Consider the following 20,526-nt stretch of genomic DNA (forward strand, 5'->3'; position numbering starts at 1 on the left):
GGTGTCCTCGAATGGGAAATGCCAAGTAAGGGCCTAACGCGGGTGGAGGGGAGCCTTCTCCGGGCGACGGGGGCAGTGGAGAGAGGCCACCTTAAAGCCGGAAAGGCCGGTGGCCACTGCGGGCGGTCGGTTTAACCGAAAGGTGACTTCCTGAGCCTCCATTTGCGCGGCGGGGCCCAACGAGGAGGTCGGCCCGTGGGGGCGGGGCGGGGAGTGCGCGCGCAGGCGCGCTGGCGCGCCTCGCCTCGGCAGGGGGCGGGGCGCCTATATTACGTGCGCGGCGCCGCCCCTGCGAGAGGACGTTGCGTGCTCGCTCGCGCCAGGCGAGTCTCCGCGTCTTGCCTCGCGAACTCGGTGAAAGGAATTGGCGCCGTTCGACACCAGGCGGGTCCGCTCTGCAGCACTCAGCCATCTCCAGCCGCAGCCGCCGCCCGGGCCGACCAGCAGCCGCCGCCACAGGCCGAGGGAGCCAGCAGTCAGCGGTGAACCGGGGCCCTCACCATGAGTTCATCTCCGGTTAATGTCAAGAAGCTGAAGGTGTCGGAGCTGAAGGAGGAGCTCAAGAAGCGGCGCCTCTCCGACAAGGGCCTCAAGGCCGATCTCATGGATCGACTCCAGGCCGCGCTGGATAACGAAGCCGGCGGCCGCCCCGCTATGGAGCCCGGGAACGGCAGCCTCGACTTAGGTGGCGATGCGGCCGGGCGCTCGGAAACAGGCCTCGAGCAGGAGGCCGCGACCGGCGCCGAAGACGACGAGGAGGAGGAGGGCATCGCCGCTCTGGACGGCGACCAGATGGAGCTGGGCGAGGAGAACGGGGCGGCGGGGGCGGCTGACGCGGGAGCGATGGAAGAGGAGGAGGCGGCGTCGGAAGACGAGAACGGCGACGACCAGGGCTTCCAGGAGGGGGAGGACGAGCTCGGCGACGAGGAGGAGGGCGCGGGCGACGAGAACGGCCACGGGGAGCAGCAGTCCCAACCGCCGGCGGCGGCGCAGCAGACCCCCCAGCAGCGCGGGGCGGGCAAGGAGGCCGCGGGCAAGAGCAGCGGCCCCACCTCGCTCTTCGCGGTGACGGTGGCGCCGCCCGGGGCGAGGCAGGGCCAACAACAGGCGGGAGGTAAGAAGGCGGAAGGCGGCGGGTGAGTGTTGCGTTGTAGGTGCGCGCGGCGGGAGGTCCGCGTGGGGACCTTGCCCCAGGCCTACCGGGGCCCCCCGGGGCGGCCGCCGCGGGGGGGGGGGGGGAAGCACGGGGCGGCCGAGAGGATCTGCTCGCCATGCCGGCGGCGCCTCCATTATGTATGTCGGGCGCCGGGGAGGGGGGGAGCTGCAGCTGCCACGGTGGGGGGAGTGGAGGCGGGCGGGCGGGAGCGCCGGCCGCTGGGGCGCTGCGTGCGCGCGGTTCGGGCACATGTCTGGGTGGGGGGAGGGGGAAGGTCCCGGGGCGGGCGGGCTTTGGCGGCTGAGCGCCGCGGTATTGTGCAAGGAGCGCAGGGGCTCGGTGTGACGTCACTTCCGGCGGGAGGCGCCGGGCGCGGGGAGCGGGGCGGAAGCTCAGTACAATGCGGCGGCGGGGCACGCGGGCTCGTGATGGGGGAGGGGAAGGGGAACCCACGCTACCCCTCCCCCTCTTGCGCGCGGCGCACGTGGGGCTGGACGGCAGCGTCGCCCGGTTCTCTTTTTCCTAAATGCTTTCTGGAAGGTTACCGTAGGCTCGCAAAAAAATGAGCGTCTTTGAACTGCGTCACTGTCTCCAGGCCTATTTCGGGCCGATAGGTTTTTTTTTTTTTTTTTTTTAATTCGCTTTCGTTTCGTTGGTTAAAGTCATAGTTCCAGTGTGAAGAAAAAAAACAGCTTTTGAGGGTCGAAAGAAGTACACTTCTCCATTAGTCTGCGGCCTGATTCTTAAGGCGGTGATCTGTGTCGTTGTAGGAGACGGCAAAACAGAACAGAAAGGAGGAGATAAAAAGAGAGGTGTTAAAAGACCTCGAGAAGATCATGGCCGAGGATATTTTGAGTACATTGAAGAAAACAAGTACAGCAGGTAGAGGATCCTAACCCTAGTTTCCGTTTGAACCCCATTCGTTATGTACGGTGGGAACAGCTTTATCAGGAGACAATTGTGTCTTTCAGAGCCAAGTCTCCTCAGCCACCTGTTGAAGAAGAAGACGAGCACTTCGATGACACAGTGGTTTGTCTTGATACTTGTAAGTGAAGCGGGCTTTCCCGCTCTTTTCTCAGCTTTAAGTGCAGTGTTATTTCGGTTTTTAAGTGTTAGGAAAGGTGGTGATCTCAGTGGAGAAACCCCGTTAGATTTAAAGCAGGAAGGTAATAAGTCATGTTCAGGATACAGTAATTTATTGTTTAGCACCACTTCGTTCGTATTTGGTAATTTTCAAACTATTAATTGGTAATATTTTTATGAGTTGGAATTTCCAGTACTTAGGGATATAAAAGTAATACCTAATTTTGTTCAGCTTTTAGAAACTTGTTTTTTAAAAACCTACCTGTAACTTGACCTTAGGTAATATATTTTTTTATTTTTGTGGAGCTATATTAAGTGAGCTATTTGGGCTAGTTGAATACTTACTAATGATTTTCCCATTAGCACACAAGTATATTCCCTATTCTAAGGATTGTAATAATTACCTTTTCAATAACTGCTCTTTTGTTCTCAATTCCAGTTCAGTAGCTGCTGCTTTAACTAAGTTGATTTCTTCCAAAGACCTGGGGCAGCAGCAGTGGGCTATCTGAGCCACTAGCTTTCTTCAGCAGCGAATGGTATCAATGGCAGCGCTGTAAATATGCTACTTTACCCAGTTGGGTTGCAATTGAGTATGAAGAAGTATTGCAAACCATGAAATGGGCTTTAGCTGTCAGATTTGTATTTTGATCTTTAAAAAAGTTCATTAGTTTAGTATTTGAAAAGGATGTATAAACGTTTTGGTGTGAGCAGAACAAAAGAAATTAGTGCCTCAGTGAAGTGTTAAAAGGTTTTACATGGTGGAAGGGGTTAAAACTTGGATTCTCATTTTCTTTTATCCAAATTGTGTTCAGAGTCCTGAGAGTTAATTCAGTGTAAAGCTTGGGCTGGTTTCTAACTACATACCTTTTACAGTCAGAGAAGTCTTGAAAGGAGGGAAAAAAGAGCTGATTTGGAAGTTTGTTTAATGAAGTGTAAAAGAACTCACAGGGTGCTTAAACCGTGATTGAAGAGAACATTGCTACTAAGGAAGAAGAGTTTTAGATCCAGTCAGCCAGGATTATTCGTTTTAAACACAAATAATTGTCAGCAATCAGGAATTTTATGAACAAAGCTGAATTCCAAACTGTAGGTGAATTTAAGAAAAATTAGCAGCTTTCTAATATAACATTAGTTGTCAAGGGTGAATTCTAAGAAAGCTGCATGATGAGCTCTAGTGGCCCAGAGACAAATAGGTTCAAGACTGGATTTGTATAATCCAGGCAGCAGTTAATTCCTAATTGTGATACCTTACCAGGAAGAGTAAAGCAGACCTAAAAGGCTACATATAACACTTTAGACAGCCAAGATTCTTGGTTGAACTGGCTTACAAGTTTTCAGAAATGAGTTGATTTTAGAACCCTGGTGTCAGTCTACCAAGTACAGAATGAAGAGCTCTCTTAAAATAGTTGGTGGTGGCTTCCCTTCAGTTTTTATTGTCACTGGTAAATTCTACCTGGTTCTGGCATACTTCACTTTGATTTCCTGCTGTCCTCTACTGCTTGCCTCTAAATCAAGGTAAAGAGCAGAGCAGGTATGTATTGATGTTGCATTCTCAGTCATTTCACATGCTTAGAGCACTTGAAACATCGGCATTGATTGGCAGTTGACTTTTTAGTGTATAAGTCTGCCTTGGTGGGAGTGGGGCTCAATGAGAGTAGAAACAGGAGCATGATACAAAAACAGTTCAGTAATAAATGAAAAACATCTGAATTTTTCTACATAGCTGAAATACACTGGATGTCAAAAATAATTTGGCATTTGATATAATTTCAGATAACTGTGATCTGCATTTTAAAATATCAAGAGACCGCCTCAGTGCTTCTTCCCTTACAATGGAGAGTTTTGCTTTTCTTTGGGCTGGAGGAAGAGCATCTTATGGTGTGTCAAAGGGCAAAGTCTGTTTTGAGATGAAGGTAAATCGATTTTTGTGACTTCCCAGCAACTTTGTATTGATTGATGGAACCGGTCAGAGGGACCTCTTAACATTTCCTCTGAAGTAAACAGATCTTAGGAGACTTTTCCATTACATTTTTAAATATCAGAGTATACAGACTAGTTCACTTAAGGTATTTCTGTAAGTTTACATTAATTCAGACCTTGTTAGTTCCATGTAATCAACTTATTAGTTCTGAGAAGGGAATGTGATTAGCTAAAGATTGAATTTTTTCTTTGTTTTAATAGCAAGGGAAGAAGTTGGCCCATAGCCCAAATGAAATAAACTTAAGAGTTCAAGGAATTGCCTTTGGGTTTTCGGCTTAATCATGTAGCTATTTGAATTTTCAGGTAACGGAGAAGATCCCAGTCAGGCATTTATACACAAAAGATATTGACATACATGAAGTCCGCATTGGCTGGTCCCTAACTACAAGTGGAATGTTGCTTGGTAAAGTTTATGTTTGAGTACTGTGGAAGCGGGAATGTTTAGGATCTGGTTACAGTATTAAGTGAGACCGAGAAAGCCTCTTGATCTGATTTTATCCATTCAGTGTTAACTATTTTACAGTTAGAAAGTACAAGCAAGGATACTTAGAAGTTTTTTCTCGTCTTTCTGTAGTTTTAAAGATGGTTAAAACAGACTACCTTTGACACGTAAATTATCAGTTCACTGTTTGGTAAAGAGACAGCTGTCAGATTGTCATGTGCTCATTAATGCTTTTTTAGCATTCATTTTAAATAGGGTTAGGAGCCGGGCGGTGGTGGCGCACGCCTTTAATCCCAGCACTCGGGAGGCAGAGGCAGGTGGATCTCTGTGAGTTCGAGGCCAGCCTGGTCTACAAGAGCTAGTTCCAGGACAGGCTCTAAAAAAGCTGCAGAGAAACCCTGTCTCGAAAAACCCAAAAAAATAAATAAATAAATAGGGTTAGGTGGGTCTGAACTGCCTAGGCCCTAATTTTAAGTTTTTGGGGTTTTTTTCCTTTTAGGTGAAGAAGAATTTTCTTACGGATATTCTCTGAAAGGAATAAAAACATGCAACTGCGAGACAGAAGACTATGGAGAGAAGTTTGATGAAAACGATGTGATTACATGTTTTGCTGTAAGTTAAATTCTCTGTAAATGCCAGTAGCTGTGTGTATAAATTAAAGAAATTCTATCAGTGTGGCTATGTGCTAAATCTAGGTTAAAGACAGGAGGGGCCTAGGAAAAGGCGGCTCAGTAGGTAAAGTAGTATCTGAGTTTGGATACCTTGCACCTATGTATCATCTTAGCACAGCAGTATCTGAGTTTGGGTGGGGACGGAGAAGAAACAGCTAGTATAGCTGAAGCCTTCAGCTCTAGGTTTAGCAACAGGAACAGCCCTGACGAGCCCTGGCCATAAAAAGCAGTTTAATTGGAGGAGGACACGTTTCAAGGATCACTAACACAATTTGACATAAAAACAGGAATGGTCTGAAAAATATCCTCTAAGTCTTGGATCATGTCTTATGTTTATGAATATTAGTTTACATTTAGCTTAAACATGTTGACTGGGGGGGGATGTACTTCTGTGTACCTTGACAAGTTTAGAAAGCTCAAAAATAGATTCAAGCTGATTATAAAAATTCTGTTGAACAGAACTTCGAAACTGATGAAGTTGAACTCTCCTATGCGAAGAATGGACAAGATCTTGGTGTTGCCTTCAAGATCAGTAAGGAAGTTCTTGCTGACCGGCCACTGTTCCCACACGTTCTCTGCCATAACTGTGCAGTTGAATTTAATTTTGGTCAGAAGGAAAAGCCATATTTTCCAATACCTGAAGACTCTACTTTTATCCAAAATGTCCCCTTAGAGGACCGAGTTAGAGGACCAAAGGGACCCGAAGAGAAGAAGGATTGTGAAGTGAGTTGTTAATGTGCTATCTGCAAAATGTTTATAATATTGAGCAAGACATCATACATCAAGGATAAATGCTGGGGAGGTTATAATATTAATACTTATTGATGAAGTTGTAAAAGAGTGTTGTCTGTCTCTTCACCCCTTACTGTAGGTTGTAATGATGATTGGCCTGCCAGGAGCTGGAAAAACTACCTGGGTTACTAAGCATGCAGCTGAGAACCCTGGGAAATACAACATTCTTGGAACAAATACCATTATGGATAAAATGATGGTAAGTAAAGTTAAAATTAAAATGTTTAGCAGAGTGGTGGATAATTCTAAGGGAGGGCACTTACTTGCCTAGTATACACTGCACCCTAACATTAATCTTGGTACTGTAGCAAATGGGGTCAGGTCAGGGGTATCCTAGGTTAACTGTGGCTTGTGTTTCCACTATTAATATTTTAGACAGAATTTTGGCTAAAAATGATAAACCTAGCTAATCTATCTTCAGTAAAATGTTCGGTGACTGCTTCCTCCGTAAAGGGCAATTTAAAGTCATAAAAGCTCTATTTTGGTTTTTCAAGACGGTTTCTCTGTAGCATTGGAGCCTGTCCTGGAACTTGTAGACCAGGTGGGCCTCGAACTCAGAGATCCACCTGCCTCTGCCTCCTGGGTGCTGGGATTAAAGGCGTGCGCCACCACCGCCCAGCCCAAAGCTACATTTTTTTGTATTAATGAAAGGATGCAATTGAATTATGCTTTAAATGGTACCCGGTGTCCTGTATATTTCAAAGCTTTTACTAAAAATATAACTTGAAGTATGCAAATTAAAATTTTCTTGATAGGTGGCGGGTTTTAAGAAGCAAATGGCAGATACTGGGAAACTGAACACGCTGTTGCAGAGAGCCCCACAGTGTCTTGGAAAGTTTATTGAGATTGCTGCCCGCAAGAAGCGGAATTTTATTCTGGATCAGGTAAGCAGTAGCTGTGTAACTTTTAAGAAAACGTTAATTGATGAGGTGTGGAGGATTGTCTAACTCTTCCCTTTATCCTTTAAGACAAATGTGTCTGCTGCTGCCCAGCGGAGGAAAATGTGCCTGTTTGCAGGCTTCCAGCGGAAAGCTGTTGTCGTTTGCCCAAAAGATGAAGATTATAAGCAGAGGACACAGAAGAAAGCAGAAGTAGAGGGGAAAGACCTCCCAGAACATGCTGTCCTTAAAATGAAAGGCATGGAATTTTTTTTAAAATTGTTAATATGTCTTTGTGGTTTATGCCTGAAATACTCTTACTACCAGTACATTTAAAGATTATACTAATCTTAGTAAATAGTAAATAGAAGTGTTTGTTTGACTTACTCTTCAAAGGGTGTCACTAAGCCATGACCAGATACTGTAATAGGTTGAAAGAGAATTAAAAAACATTCAGAGATAATAAAAAGTTGTAGTTTTGCAAATTTAACTTAATCTGACATTCTCTTTAGGAAACTTCACCCTGCCGGAGGTGGCTGAATGCTTTGATGAAATAACCTATGTTGAACTTCAGAAGGAGGAAGCCCAAAAGCTTTTGGAGCAATATAAAGAAGAAAGCAAAAAGGCGCTCCCACCAGAAAAGAAGCAAAACACTGGCTCAAAGAAGAGCAATAAAAATAAGAGTGGCAAGAACCAGTTCAACAGAGGTGGTGGCCATAGAGGACGTGGAGGATTCAATATGCGAGGTGGCAATTTCAGAGGCGGAGGCAAGTAAATTTTAGTGTTTGCTTAATTGAAATTTAGAAATTACTGAGGATTTTACAGTTTAAGTTGGTGAAGTAGCCAAGAAGTTTCTTAGCTAATTCTATGCTGCCATGTTTAACTAGTACGTAATTTACACTAGGTATACAAGTGTTAAAATGATGGTGTTACTTGTTTTTTCACTAATGCTGTAACTTGACTGTAGGAATTGTACTTTGTGTACAGCACAACTAAATAAACTGAACTCTGTTTGTGTTTAGCTCCTGGGAATCGTGGCGGATATAATAGGAGAGGCAATATGCCACAGAGAGGTGGCGGTGGTGGAAGTGGTGGAATTGGCTATCCATACCCCCGTGGCCCTGTTTTTCCTGGCCGAGGTGGTTACTCAAACAGAGGGAATTACAACAGAGGTGGAATGCCCAACAGAGGGAACTATAACCAGGTAATGGCTCCAAGAGGTGCTGACATCTATAATTTGGTGTAGAAAGTTGATATAATTGCAATGGTGGCATTGTAATAATTGTAAAACAATTTATTGATCTTTGAATTTCAGATACACTGTCAGTAACAACAATGAGCATGGGTGGGGTTTTATAAAGGGTTTCTAAATGCCCCTTAAAATTGTCTAACCTTTGTTTCAGAGTTCTTTGTTTACAGATTTTTATTTTCTTTCATAGAACTTCAGAGGACGAGGAAACAATCGTGGCTACAAAAACCAATCTCAGGGCTATAACCAGTGGCAGCAGGGTGTAAGTAGTTTCTTAAGTGATTAATAAATTATAGTGTTTTTATGTTTACAAGAATCAGGTGGAAGTGTTCTATATATATTAGTAGGACAAGTTGTCTATTGTTACTGTGTTATAAATTATAACCATGGTTAGGCTGGAGTTTAACAGTTTTTTAGATAAAGTAATATTTATTACATATGGTTTAATTATGGCTTTTTAATAGTTTTAATTACATAAACTAACCCAAGTTTTGTGTTTCTTTTTGTAATGTGTATTGGTAAATAATATGGGTAATTGGTAAATTAAAACTTAAGTCTCTGGTCTTATGTAGAAATTAAGTGTGACAAGTATAAATTTGTTTTCAGCAATTACTCTGAATTAGATCATTGTCATTTCCTAAAAGCAATTTGAGTGGCTTATTGATGTTTTTTTCTTTAAAAACAAAATTTTCTCTTACAGCAATTCTGGGGTCAGAAGCCATGGAGTCAGCATTATCACCAAGGATATTATTGAATACCCAAATAAAACGAACTGATACATATTTCTCCAAAACCTTCACAAGAAGTCGACTGTTTTCTTTAGTAGGCTAACTTTTTAAACATTCCACAAGAGGAAGTGCCTGCGGGTTCCTTTTTTAGAAGCTTTGTGGGTTGATTTTTTTTCTTTTCTTTTTTGTACATTTTTAATTGCAGTTTTAAAGTGATTCGTAAGAGAACCTCAGCATTGTGCACGATAAGAGAATGTGTCAGTATTTCAGGGTTCTACATTTTATCTGTAAAATGTGACTTTTTTTTTTTATCACAACAAAAGTAAAATGTTGCTTTGTACCTGGTGTCTTTTATTAAGCATTTACTCCCCCATTTCTCACAGAGAATAACAGTCGGGAGTCATTGTCACAATAAAATAGCAATGTTAGCAACCAGATTCATGGAAGGACTAAGTGTCCTCATGAATTGCACAAGATTCTGTACTGCTCATGATACACTCCATCCTCTCTGTGAACTGGTGGGTAATAGTGAAAGAAATTTCTGACAAACCGGGAAGGCTATTCTTTTTTCTGTTCAACAATGGAATTTGGAACAATTGGGAATGAAGATAAAATTTGGAACCAAGATTTGAGAAGATGGAGTGTATGTAGAAGGGCTTTTAAAAATGTAAACTTGGTTGCATTATATGTGGAGGCTCAAACTTGTGAAGGTTAAATACCATAAATTTTTCCATTTGTTCTGCATTTTGATTCTGAAAAGAAAGCTGGCTTTGCCCATTTCTTATTAAAAAAACTTGTTGTAAATCCAGTTGTCTAATGGGATCTATATGAAGTTAGCTATGTCTGTATGCCCTTCTCCCACAAAATACTGTATAACTAGTGTGCTTGTAGTAGTTAACTCCACCATCTTTGTAAGCTAATGAAATTGTGAGTCACCCATTTATATCTTTTAATCATGTCAGTTCTCGAATGGGTATCTCCTTAGCCTGCTGATTTCTTTTTATTTCTAAAGAAAGTGGGTGGAGAAATTAATTTAGACGTTTGTTTGCAATAAAAGAATTCATTTTACTCTTGTTTGGGATTCTCGCCATCAAGGTTCAAAATCCCTTTATACTACAACTCCCAAGAGGAGAAATTAAGTGTGTGTTCTCTGGACAGCTTATTCTTTTACTTTGTACTTTGGAACATTTAGGTTTTAAAAACTTAAATGTACACTGACAATTAACAATATAAAGCTGAAATCTTCCCCTCCCCGCAAGACGACTTTTAACATTTATGAGGGGCAAAGGTACTGGCTGGGAGAAGTTAATGCTCAGTTGATCATGTTTACAAAATGCAAATGGCTGTCCTCACCTGATTATATGCATATATGATACATGAAACGTTGGGAACAGATGCTTTTAGAAGCCATCATGCAAGCCAGTCATTGATTTCACTACTACACAATGCTGCTAACTTAACTAGCTATGTGATAACATTAGATCCCCAAATTGTAATTTTATTGGGTTTGCACAGAACACTTAAAATCTTCTAAAGGAGCCTCACTATGAAGTGAGGAATCAGGAGTCAAACTGTAGAACTAAAATTAGAATTTTAGTCTAGCATGCCAGTGTTTTTAACCTGCTTCTGGTAAGTTCAGGTTTCCTGTATTGGTTGCTGTAGGATTTTGTTGAGGTATTTTAAATCATGTGGTTTCTTTTTTTTTTTTTAATGTGAGTTTTGTTACACTTTGCTCCTGGAAGTTGCTACAAGCTAGTTAGATGAAACAGGTGGCCATAGAAATAATTGACACTGAAAGGCCTTGCTTGGCATTTGGCTTCAGCAGTAAATAAACTTAGTGCTAGTAATTCCTGGTGTGAAGTAACTGCTGTATAGATACATTATTAGGACTGTACTCCTATCCTGAGGAACAATTCAAACTTGAATTCAGATCAATCAGTATTGATCCCAGTATTTTGGTTTGTGCCTTTCAAGTCTTGTGTGTAGAACTACAGACTCAGAACAGGAGAACAAGGGTCAACTGATGAAGTAGGACATGATGTGTATATGGCACAAAAAAATAGGGAAAAATTAAAATGCTTTCAAAGGGAGTAAGCTACACTAATGATTACATCTATGCTTAAATTCTCTTTGATTTAATAAAAGCAAATGCATTCAAAAGCAGATCTGAAGGAAAGAATTAACTTAAGCCCAGTGGTGAGCAAAATTGAAATTTAGTTTGAAATAAGTGTTGATTAGAAGAAAACAGATTGTTTTTTGTTCAAGACATGCTTTTGATCAAGCTGAGCATGTTATCACAGACTCATCTACAGAGGGGCAGAAGAATTACAAGCATGGGGTATATATTTCAGTGAGGACCCTTTAAAGGTCTTCCCTTCCCCCAATAATAAGTACTCTTTGAAGAAACAATTAAATCCAGTGCCTGCTGAGCAAAAGCTGGGGAAATGGCTATTGTAGATCCATGGCAGAGAATTTGCTTAGCAATACTTAAAGGCAGTGGAATTTGTCAACACTGGTACTTAGGAAAATCATGTGATTTATATTTATAGTGAAGTATAAAAGTATGTAAGGCAGAACAAATGGCATAGTCTCAGAAGGACCACAGTACATAGTGAGGGCCATGACTAAGAAGGCTTATACCTCTTTAGCATAAAAACAATTCTTAGATTTATTATAAAAACAAAACCAGTATTTTTTAAAATAATTTGGTTAGATCCATGTTTGCTATTTAAAGATTTCCTGTTAATGGAAATTGGCTTTTATACACTTGCTCATTAATGTAATTGCAAGTCTAATAGACTATCCTGCACAAATACTTTAATACCTTCTTAGGTAGTATACAGTTGTAAAAGGCTAGTTGTATGTAATCAGTGTGAATATTTTTTTAATGTAGAATGAGCTTTAAAGTCCTAATTTTTTATGAATGTAATATTTTATTAAAACGAACAGAATTTATAGCAGATTGTACTCCAGTATTTATTCAGTTTCCCCTAGAAAGATAAGAACAATGTTAATGGGTAAAATTCATGAGATTTGAGTAAGTTTTTTCTATACTAAACATTCTTGGACTTGGGTATTGGAAGTAACATTTGAAAACTGCTAAATTGTAACTTTTTAAAAATAGTTGAGCCAAGATATAGTTATACCTATCCATTGAGGGCATAGTTAGGCCAAGGTTACTTGAAAGGACTTAGAATAAACCACAAAAGAATAATTACCTTCATGGCTTGTTATCTAAAACACTCATTAGCTCTCCCTGGGGATCCTTTTCCTTGTATGATTTGTAGTTTGGCATTTGAGCAGAGGGGCAGATAACAATTCTTGCCTCAGCTAATCAATGTAAAGATGGGAAAGCATGGCCAGTTAGTGCTTTAGTTTTAATCCCTGGGTTTTACTATTTTTGTTTTTGTTTGGTATGGGTATATGCTTGTAAGAGACAAGTATTCAAAGAACTTTGGCTAACTCATGTTGGACTGGCCTTTCTCATTCATTCATATCCTTATTAACTCCCCCCCCCCAAGCCCTTGGAAGTGGTTTTTATAGTAATGATTGAAGGAGTATGCACCCTTTGAATATGGATGTAGAATAGTGGTGAAAACCAGAGGTCTTCCAAAGTATACTGTGTATGCTAGTTTCATTGTTATCTCATGCCAACAGTGGGTTCAAAGTAAGAACTTGGCTAGGAATGATCTCATCTTTCCCCTTTGAGTAAAAGTATTTAGAAAAGGAAGTATCTTAAATTTATAATTACAAACCCTGTGCCAGTGACTAATGGGTGTTGAAGAAAAGTGATGGGCCGGTAACTGTAGTCACCTATATAAATACAATCTTGAGAAATTTCTGTATGCCAAAATTTAGCGAGAAGGAAGTCAATAGGGGAAGGTTTATTTGAACACAACTGAGCCCTGCATAAAGGGAGATTACTGTATTCAGAGTCATTAATGACAGTTTAGGATACTGAACAGGATATTCTGAACAGCCATCCTCTAGGAAGGTTGCAGGCATTTCTTTTGGACAATTGAACACCTTGTGTGGCAGTGACATAATGCCATGTTCAACTTCTGTAAGTTTCTGGAATTTGCTTGGGTTTGAGCTAACAACTCAACGCTGAATTGTTCACCTTAAACCATCCCATTGGGTAAAACTACAGAAAATATAGTTTACCCACTAGAAAAAAAATCTTACACTTGGAGGACACCTAAAAGTTGATACTGACCAAAAATTGAAGTCACAGACCAAAATTTTGTGTGAATTCAAATAATTAAAAGCATACCTAGATAAAAATAGTTTGTCAATTAAGTACCTAGCCAGTTGAGATGGGGAAGAATCATGGACAAGTGACAAGAATAGAGTTCCAGCATACTTCATTTTCTTGTAGCTTAGTAATAAAAGCAATGTGTTGATTTAAATTTCATCTCCTTTTTCTTAGTCTGTCCATGTGACTGTGCTGTGTTGAAGAGTAAAAGGGGCCCAACTAAATGTGTTCCAGTGATTCTAATAGGTATTCAAATTAATTGCTGCTTGTATATTAACCAGTTATGCTAGGTTTTCAGGATCACCTTACACAAAGCTATTGCAACCAAGGACGGGACACTTTCTAAGCTTTCCTAATTTTGCTTTTTTCAGAAGTGAAGTGTTTGGCAATTGACAACTATTTCAGAGGTTTGCAGGAATAACATGTTTAAAGACTCGACCCAAGTTTTAAGACAGTTATTACCCTCAGGCCTATTTATTGCCAAACAGTGACCTTTAGGTTATTTTCTGACCTAGATTACCAATTTTATTTTTCTGTGCTGACACTAATAACAGTCTTAGAAAATTTGGGAAATAGGCTGTGGGCTTTTTGGAGTAATGAGGTGATACATTGAAGTCCAAGATTAGATGAGAAATAAGCTGAAACCTAGAAGATGCTAAAAGTTAATGGGAAAGTGTGTGAACTTTGATTGCGCCATCCCTGGGGCATTTACTATAATAAACATAAAATACAGTGTCACCTAGACTTTTCAGCTTTGTGGGTTTATATAGTGAAAATAGCTGTACCCTCAAAAGGCAACTTAACTTTCAGTGAATAGGCAGCCAATGGTTTTGACTACCCTGAGGGGGAAAAAGGTGCAGAAAAACTTAAGTAGGCTTTAAGTATTTGGCAATGCATATTTTCACATCATGGTATAGGAGCATTTACTCAAACATCTTTATAGTGCATGCAGATTGGTCTTCCAGTGAGGTCCATAAACAGGTGGTTTAGAGATTCAAGTACTTGAGTTACCTTGTTCTACACTAAAAGTGAACATTAGAAATATTTGTCTAACCAGGTGTTAGCCTTAACATTTTTGTCAGTATCTTCATTTGAAACTGGGTGTAGTAAATACAGTTGAAAAACACATTTATTTCAGTCACATGTGTTTATCCAGTAGCTGGGCAGCCGAGTCAGGATTATATAACTTTCACTCTAGTAGTGCTTACACTTAACTGTAAACTGTAACACATTGAAAAGTTTCTCTAATTTTTTCTTGTTACATCAGCTTTGCTTTCTCAAAAAGTTGAAAATATTTAAAGTTGGACTTCTAAGATGTATAAAAATACCAGTATTTGGGTGGTAGTAATGGATACTGGCTATTATATAAGTCTGATAATTACTAGACTATTAAACTGCTTCAAATTGATTCTAGAGGACCGTTATAAGTCAGAATTATAGAAATTGTTTGATTTTCCTACTTCCTAAGGTCTGCATACCCAAAGAATAGTGTATATTAACATGACTTTTAAAGGGGTGCTTTGACACCTGTCAGATTTTTATCTAGGAATAGAAGGATTCAAACCCTATTTGATCCTTAGCTCTTTGCTGAAAGTGCATAAACAGGAATCCTGAATTTATTATATAGACCTCCGCATTATATAATCGAAGCAAAGGGAAACCATCGATGGAGTTAGAGGTACGTAGACTAAAAAGATGCTTGCAAATCAAATACTGGTTTTAGCATAGTTGAGATTTATTGTTGCCAAATTCAGTCAACAAGTCACGAGTCTAGAAAAAAGCTGTTCTATTAAATTTCCCTGAGGTCCTTTTACTGAGGTGGAGAAGCAAGGAATCAAAGAGGGAGGGGTTAAGGGAGGAGGGAAAGGAGTACAGCCTAGGATGTTAGATAAAACTACCAAAAGAAACTTCAACACCACTAACACTACAATTCTATTTTAATCAGCTATTTAGCTGGTACCTACTGCCATATCACCTAGTATGAAATTCGGGATTATCGGAACCATGAAGGAAGCAATGTGCACAAGAGGGCGTTGAAGGTAGGTTGAGCTTAAAATCTGCAATAAAATTTTTGGTTGGGGTGGACATGGTATCTTAGACCCTACCTAGTAAATACATAGCACTGTAATTCAAAATTAAGCCTGACCTTTTGGGAACCTACATGTGTGGCACGTGGCTGTGGCTTGATGCAAAATCGCCTACTAAAGGCACACCAGTTTCTGAGGGAAATGGAAGGTTGGCAAAGGTTTCTGGTGTGGAGGCTCGGGTGTCGTTGGGGTCCGTAGTAATTACACCTGTGATAGCAGCATTGGGACACTTGCAGTGAGGAGTGCAAGGCTAAAACATCAGTGCTTGCAGAAGTAATAGAAAACATTCCGGGGAGGCCAAGGAAACAAATGCTTTGTGATTCTTTTTATTCAGTTGTGCTGCTGTGAAACTGAACTTTGTAAGTAGTGAAGATACTGGAAATGGTACTGGCCAAGAAAGGTTTCTCTTTCACGGTAAGATAATAACTGCAGTATAATAAAGCTAGAACTTAAATCAACAACCCTGTTAGGTTAAATCTGAGAGCCTAAGAACACTCACTGTGCACAGCTTGTTAGAACAATAGGTTGGCCATCACCATTGACAAATACTGCAAATTCTCTTATCAATGGCTAAGTCCTGAAGTGCTTACCAGCTGAAACTTAGTAATACATGTGTGTGTAAAAACCATCATTGACTCTGGGTAGTTATATAAGTCTGCACCCCACCCTTCATGGTGATCAAAAGGAAAAGTTTTGTTGTTGAAGGATAGAGAACAGAATAATTTCAGACATTGTCCTTTGGGTCATCCTGACAGCAGTAGGACCAGTAATGGATATCCTTGTTGAAGTGCAGTTTCCCCTTCAGTCTGGTTTAGTGCATTCAGCATACAGGAAAGTTTCACACTCTTGTGTCGTGGCATGAGTGCTGTGCAGTGTTAACAAGCATACTGTACTGGCTCCCGAGACCAGAAAGGTTTTCATGCAAGTGACACAATTCACACACAATGAGCTTTTTTTTTTAATTGTACACAGTATATACATTTGTGGTGCTCCAGAGGAGTAAGTAGTTCACTCTCTATGCTCAGGGTTGCTCAGCTGTTGTTACTGCTCTTGAGTTTTCTTTCAGGATCAAGGTGGGTGCTTTCATATAAAATCTTATTTTTAATTCCTTCTCTGGCGATTCTCTCCTGGATTCTCTGCTTAGCAAAATTATACCTACAATGGAACCTTAGAGAAAATAAGAATAAATTAATAGTTTTTATATGACCCAAGGCATTTTAATTTTACACAAATTTTCAAAATGACTACTCCCAAATATATTTAAGGTGTTAACATGATTGTATCTGTTGTAGAACATGTATACTGTAGGAATCCCGTGGGTTCCATTTGGCTCGCTATTCAAATCACTTTCATATTTTAATGGAATCCTTTGCTATTTATCTGTTCAAATATACAGTGAATGCATTGCCAAAGTCTTACCTGAATGTTGTGGCTTTAATCCCAGGAGCACTCAGGAGAGGAGGCAGCAAGGGTCAGCCTAGTACTACTACAGTGGGGTTCAGCCAGGACAAAAGCCCCTCCCACAATCGTTTTTGAAGGTGGTGGCGGCACACACACACCTTTAAACCTAGCGCTTGGTGGGGGGCAGAGTTCAAGACCAGCCTGGTTCCAGGACAGCCAGGACACAAGAAATCTGAATTTTCTGGAATATCTAGCAAACATACCAGCATCCTAATGTCACCAGGATAAATCCTCCTACTCCAACATCACATGATCTCCTAATTCTACCTGTCAAAAACAAGTAAATATAATTATGTTTGTAGAAAACGTTTCACCTCATAAATGTTTGATACTTAGAAAAAAATACTCACTGGTCACCAAGAAATGTCCAAGTCCAGCCACAACGGATCCTAGTGAGCCATATAGGATAGATTCTCGTGCACATGGAATGTTCTCAACATCTAAAATTCCTAGGAGCTTAAAGGGCTAGGATAAAATGAAAAAAATCCTTAGAGTTAAAGCACAACTATAAACATTACCACTCACTAGTTATGATGTGTGTCCTATCTAATTTACCACTTTGGCAAATCAGTTTCAATATAGTGCCACTTAAAATTCACTGGGAACATAGTAATTGCAGGAAGAAATACTTCATATTGGTCATTTTTTGCATTTGAACAAATAGCTTTGTACTTTGTCCAAGAACATCTGTTGCTTACATGGGGAATGAATGGAAAGGAAACAGATTTGACATTCTTAGACACTGGTAGCTTGTGATTGCAATCCTAGCAATCCAGAAAACTGTAGCAAGAAGTGTTGGTCTGAGCTCTAGGAGTAAAAGTCTCAGAAGCAAGATTGCAACTTGGTAATGTAGCATGTGTGAAAGAAGCCACCCTGTGTTGGGATTCCAGCAGTGGAAGGAAAAACAGGTCTGCATAACTGAATGTCTTCTACGGTGCCATTTAATGCAACTAGAGGATTGCATAAGAGATGGCACCTACAATGGAAGTGAAGGGGTGGGGAAAAGAGAGCAAAGTAAAAGTCAGGTATTTAAGGATGGAGGCAGAGCTGAACCTTGCCTTTGTCTTACTGTTTGGCTCAAGGATCTGCTTGAAGATACAATGTGACTTGATTCTCATTAAAGTAAAATTATGCTTTCTCAGATAACTTTTGTTTCTGGCTTGTTTTGCTTGTATCACACACCCAACTTTCATGTGTCTTCATCAATGTAGCAGGCCTTTGTAGTTGTAACCTTTATGAGCTGGGCTCACATAAAATAGGTTGGCATTCCTAAACTTTAGAGCCTGAACACCCTCACTCTCAGGAATCAGATGGGGCAGTGGTTCCATTTAGCTTAGGTTTCCATCCAGGACATGGAGTGGATGCAATGCCACAAAATGGGAGCCCAGTCAAGATACAGTATGCCGCTGCATCCCCAATCCAAGCCACCTCGGTTGGACTTTCTACTGTGATTGAGAAACCATTGGTCAGTGTTCCTTTGAACAAATCAAAAGTGTAGATGCTGCCAAAGCTTTCAATGCATCTGAATATGCTTGGGTTGACCCCAGCAGTTCTTGGCACATTTTTTCCCTAGCACCTGTGGTTTCCAAAGGGACCACTTGGGCACCCACCGGGCATGCTGTGCACCAGGCATACCGACACAGAACAACTAACTGTCAACTGCAGAGGATCACACTTGACCACTTTTCTGGCATTACATTACATAGATACCTTCCACCTAATACTCCCATTCTCCTTGTTCAAGCAACAACCCCTGAATGGGTATAATCAGTCAAGGCCAGTTATTCCATTGGCCTGGATTGACCCTTGTGGCTCTCAAGTTTTCCAGTCAAATCCTATTTATACGCTTTCCTGCTAATGGACTTAATTGTCTTATTCACTCATAAGTATTCAAAATCTGTCAAATCACGCTTAACCTTTATACTACGTACTTTAGACCTCATCATGGCATTTGATGGTACTTAGAATGCACTCCTAACTATTGCTACTAAGGCCCCCTATATGAGAGGAGCTTTGCATTGCATTCACTCCAGACACCAACCTGCCGGTAGCCATTGTATGCCTAGCTGTTCACTGCCTAACAGGGCGGTTTTCTCCAGTCTGACTTAATTGAAATTCGACCGTTTACCCCAGTAGGATCTCGGCTTCATAAAGAGCGGAGACTCTCCTTTTTACAGCCCAATACACGCAGTACTCAATGCATTAGCGAATTTACCTTACCTGTGTGCACGAGGGCTAGTATGTTACAAGCTAGCCCGGACTGTCCGTGCCTCAGCCTCCTAAATGCAGATTACTGACACGTGTCACCCTCGCCCAGCTCTCGGAGACATTTCATGGCCCCCTCTACTAGCCCTTGCTAGCGAAGTACAATACATTGCTAGGTTAGTTGCAGTTTTCATTCCGATCCTGCAGTCTGCTCTTGTGTTTGCAACCAGCTGGCAATTGGCACTCACATCGGGATGTGAGGGACTAAACTCCGGATCGCTCGCGGTCATGGGGACCCAGGCTAGAAAACCGGGGCGCCCTCGTGCGCGCCCATCCCCGCATGCCCCTCGGCGTGCTTTACCTTCCTCTCCGGCTCCTGGGGCTCTCGCGCGGCAGCCATGGGTGCCAGTCGTCACTTCCGGCCCGCGACGGAAGCTGAGGGTCCCGCCCACCCTCCCGCGCGGAGGCGGAGGCGGCGGCGGCCATCTTAGGGAGAGTTCCTGTGGCTGTGCCCACGCCCGCTGTGGCCCCCTCCTTTGTTCCGTGGCCCCCGCCACAGTTTTTCAAGTCCCAAAAGCGGCCATCAAGAATGGAACGAGAGAGGAGGTAGCCTGGAGAAGCGCCACCGGCTTCTGTCTCGCCGGCAGGGTGACCCGAGCCAGGGAGCGCCGAGAAAGTTCGCTTCCCCCAGCCCCTCCTCCGCCTTAACCGCCATTTCCAACCGTTGTGCGCGTTCCCGTGCCGGGCGTCCGGGCACGCGCCGAGGGCGGGGCCGGGGCCGCGCATCGCGCTCCGCTTTGTCCTCGGAGAGGGCGGGAGTCGGGGGTGGACGGCCCGCGCTGCCGGAAGTCGCCTAGCCCTGTTCCCGTAGGCCCCGTCCCCTACGCGTCCTTTGTCCCGGCTTCGGTGACCTTGGCGGCCGCCCGCGTCCCCAGCCTCGGGTCCCTCGCGGCTGCCTCCCCGGCGCCCGGCGTTCCCGCGCCCCTCCCCTCCCTCCCCAGGTTTAGAAGGTTAAAAATAACAGCGCGCCGCTGGCGTGGAGGAGACCCGGGGACAAGATGGAGGCGGCCGCTAGCTGGGGACGTGCGCCAGTCGCGCGTGTCTTCCGCCGGGAGGGAGGCCGTGGGGTGATGCCACGGCGACATAGCGGGGATGAGCCCCGAACGTATGTGTCGTTGGGCTGAGTGACAGCCCGTTCAGCAGGCGGTAGCGGCTGCGGTTCCCGGGTTGATGCCTTGGATCCAGCCTCGGGCCTCTCTTTGTTTACCTCTCTATTTCCCGATTGGGCTCTTCCATTCCAAATGGTCCTCCCCGGAAAACGTTCAAGCTTGGCATCGTGCAGAGTCATTCAGTCTCCAGCGCAGTGCCCGACAGCGTTCCTAACCACCATCCCGGCTCCTGTCTCTCATGCTCATTAACTGCTTTCCTACAATTCCAGGATGGAAAAGTGATTTATATTTCTGTGTTAATGCGTGGTAGATTTGGTATTTTAAATTTTTGTTTGTTTTGTTTTTTTGTTTTTTAGTTTAAAACCTGAAC

At 42.5% G+C, this 20,526-nt stretch overlaps 2 protein-coding genes across 2 annotated transcripts; one reads left to right on the top strand and one right to left on the bottom strand.

Moving 5' to 3' along the window:
* Positions 1–301: 301 nt before the first annotated feature.
* Positions 302–10,047, top strand: Hnrnpu (heterogeneous nuclear ribonucleoprotein U). Its single transcript, XM_038348448.2, has 14 exons — positions 302–1,114; positions 1,927–2,038; positions 2,128–2,201; positions 4,013–4,152; positions 4,523–4,622; positions 5,161–5,273; positions 5,792–6,055; positions 6,204–6,323; positions 6,880–7,008; positions 7,093–7,261; positions 7,515–7,769; positions 8,025–8,206; positions 8,442–8,513; positions 8,952–10,047. The coding sequence occupies exons 1-14, from the start codon at positions 502–504 to the stop codon at positions 9,003–9,005; spliced, it is 2,397 nt and encodes a 798-aa protein (XP_038204376.1). The 5' UTR covers positions 302–501; the 3' UTR covers positions 9,006–10,047.
* A 4,900-nt stretch (positions 10,048–14,947) lies between these two features.
* Positions 14,948–19,510, bottom strand: LOC119827018 (cytochrome c oxidase assembly protein COX20, mitochondrial). Its single transcript, XM_038348449.2, has 4 exons — positions 19,349–19,510; positions 17,133–17,247; positions 16,986–17,049; positions 14,948–16,488 (listed from the first exon to the last, which is right to left on the bottom strand). The coding sequence occupies exons 1-4, from the start codon at positions 19,385–19,387 to the stop codon at positions 16,353–16,355; spliced, it is 354 nt and encodes a 117-aa protein (XP_038204377.1). The 5' UTR covers positions 19,388–19,510; the 3' UTR covers positions 14,948–16,352.
* Positions 19,511–20,526: the final 1,016 nt, after the last annotated feature.

The sequence above is a fragment of the Arvicola amphibius genome, chromosome 12 (assembly GCF_903992535.2).
Source record: "Arvicola amphibius chromosome 12, mArvAmp1.2, whole genome shotgun sequence".
Classification (NCBI taxonomy): Eukaryota; Metazoa; Chordata; class Mammalia; order Rodentia; family Cricetidae; genus Arvicola; species Arvicola amphibius.

Excerpts from the sequence above, each read along its gene's own strand:
- Hnrnpu (XM_038348448.2), top strand. The coding sequence starts at position 502 with ATGAGTTCATCTCCGGTTAATGTCAAGAAGCTGAAGGTGTCGGAGCTG. Across the intron at positions 1,115-1,926 it reads GGGCCAACAACAGGCGGGAG|GAGACGGCAAAACAGAACAG; the intron begins GTAAGAAGGCGG and ends GTGTCGTTGTAG. Across the intron at positions 6,324-6,879 it reads CCATTATGGATAAAATGATG|GTGGCGGGTTTTAAGAAGCA; the intron begins GTAAGTAAAGTT and ends TTTTCTTGATAG.
- LOC119827018 (XM_038348449.2), bottom strand. The coding sequence starts at position 19,387 with ATGGCTGCCGCGCGAGAGCCCCAGGAGCCGGAGAGGAAG. Across the intron at positions 17,050-17,132 it reads TGGACATTTCTTGGTGACCA|GTAGAATTAGGAGATCATGT; the intron begins GTGAGTATTTTT and ends TGTTTTTGACAG. Across the intron at positions 16,489-16,985 it reads CTGGTGACATTAGGATGCTG|GTTCCATTGTAGGTATAATT; the intron begins GTATGTTTGCTA and ends ATTTTCTCTAAG.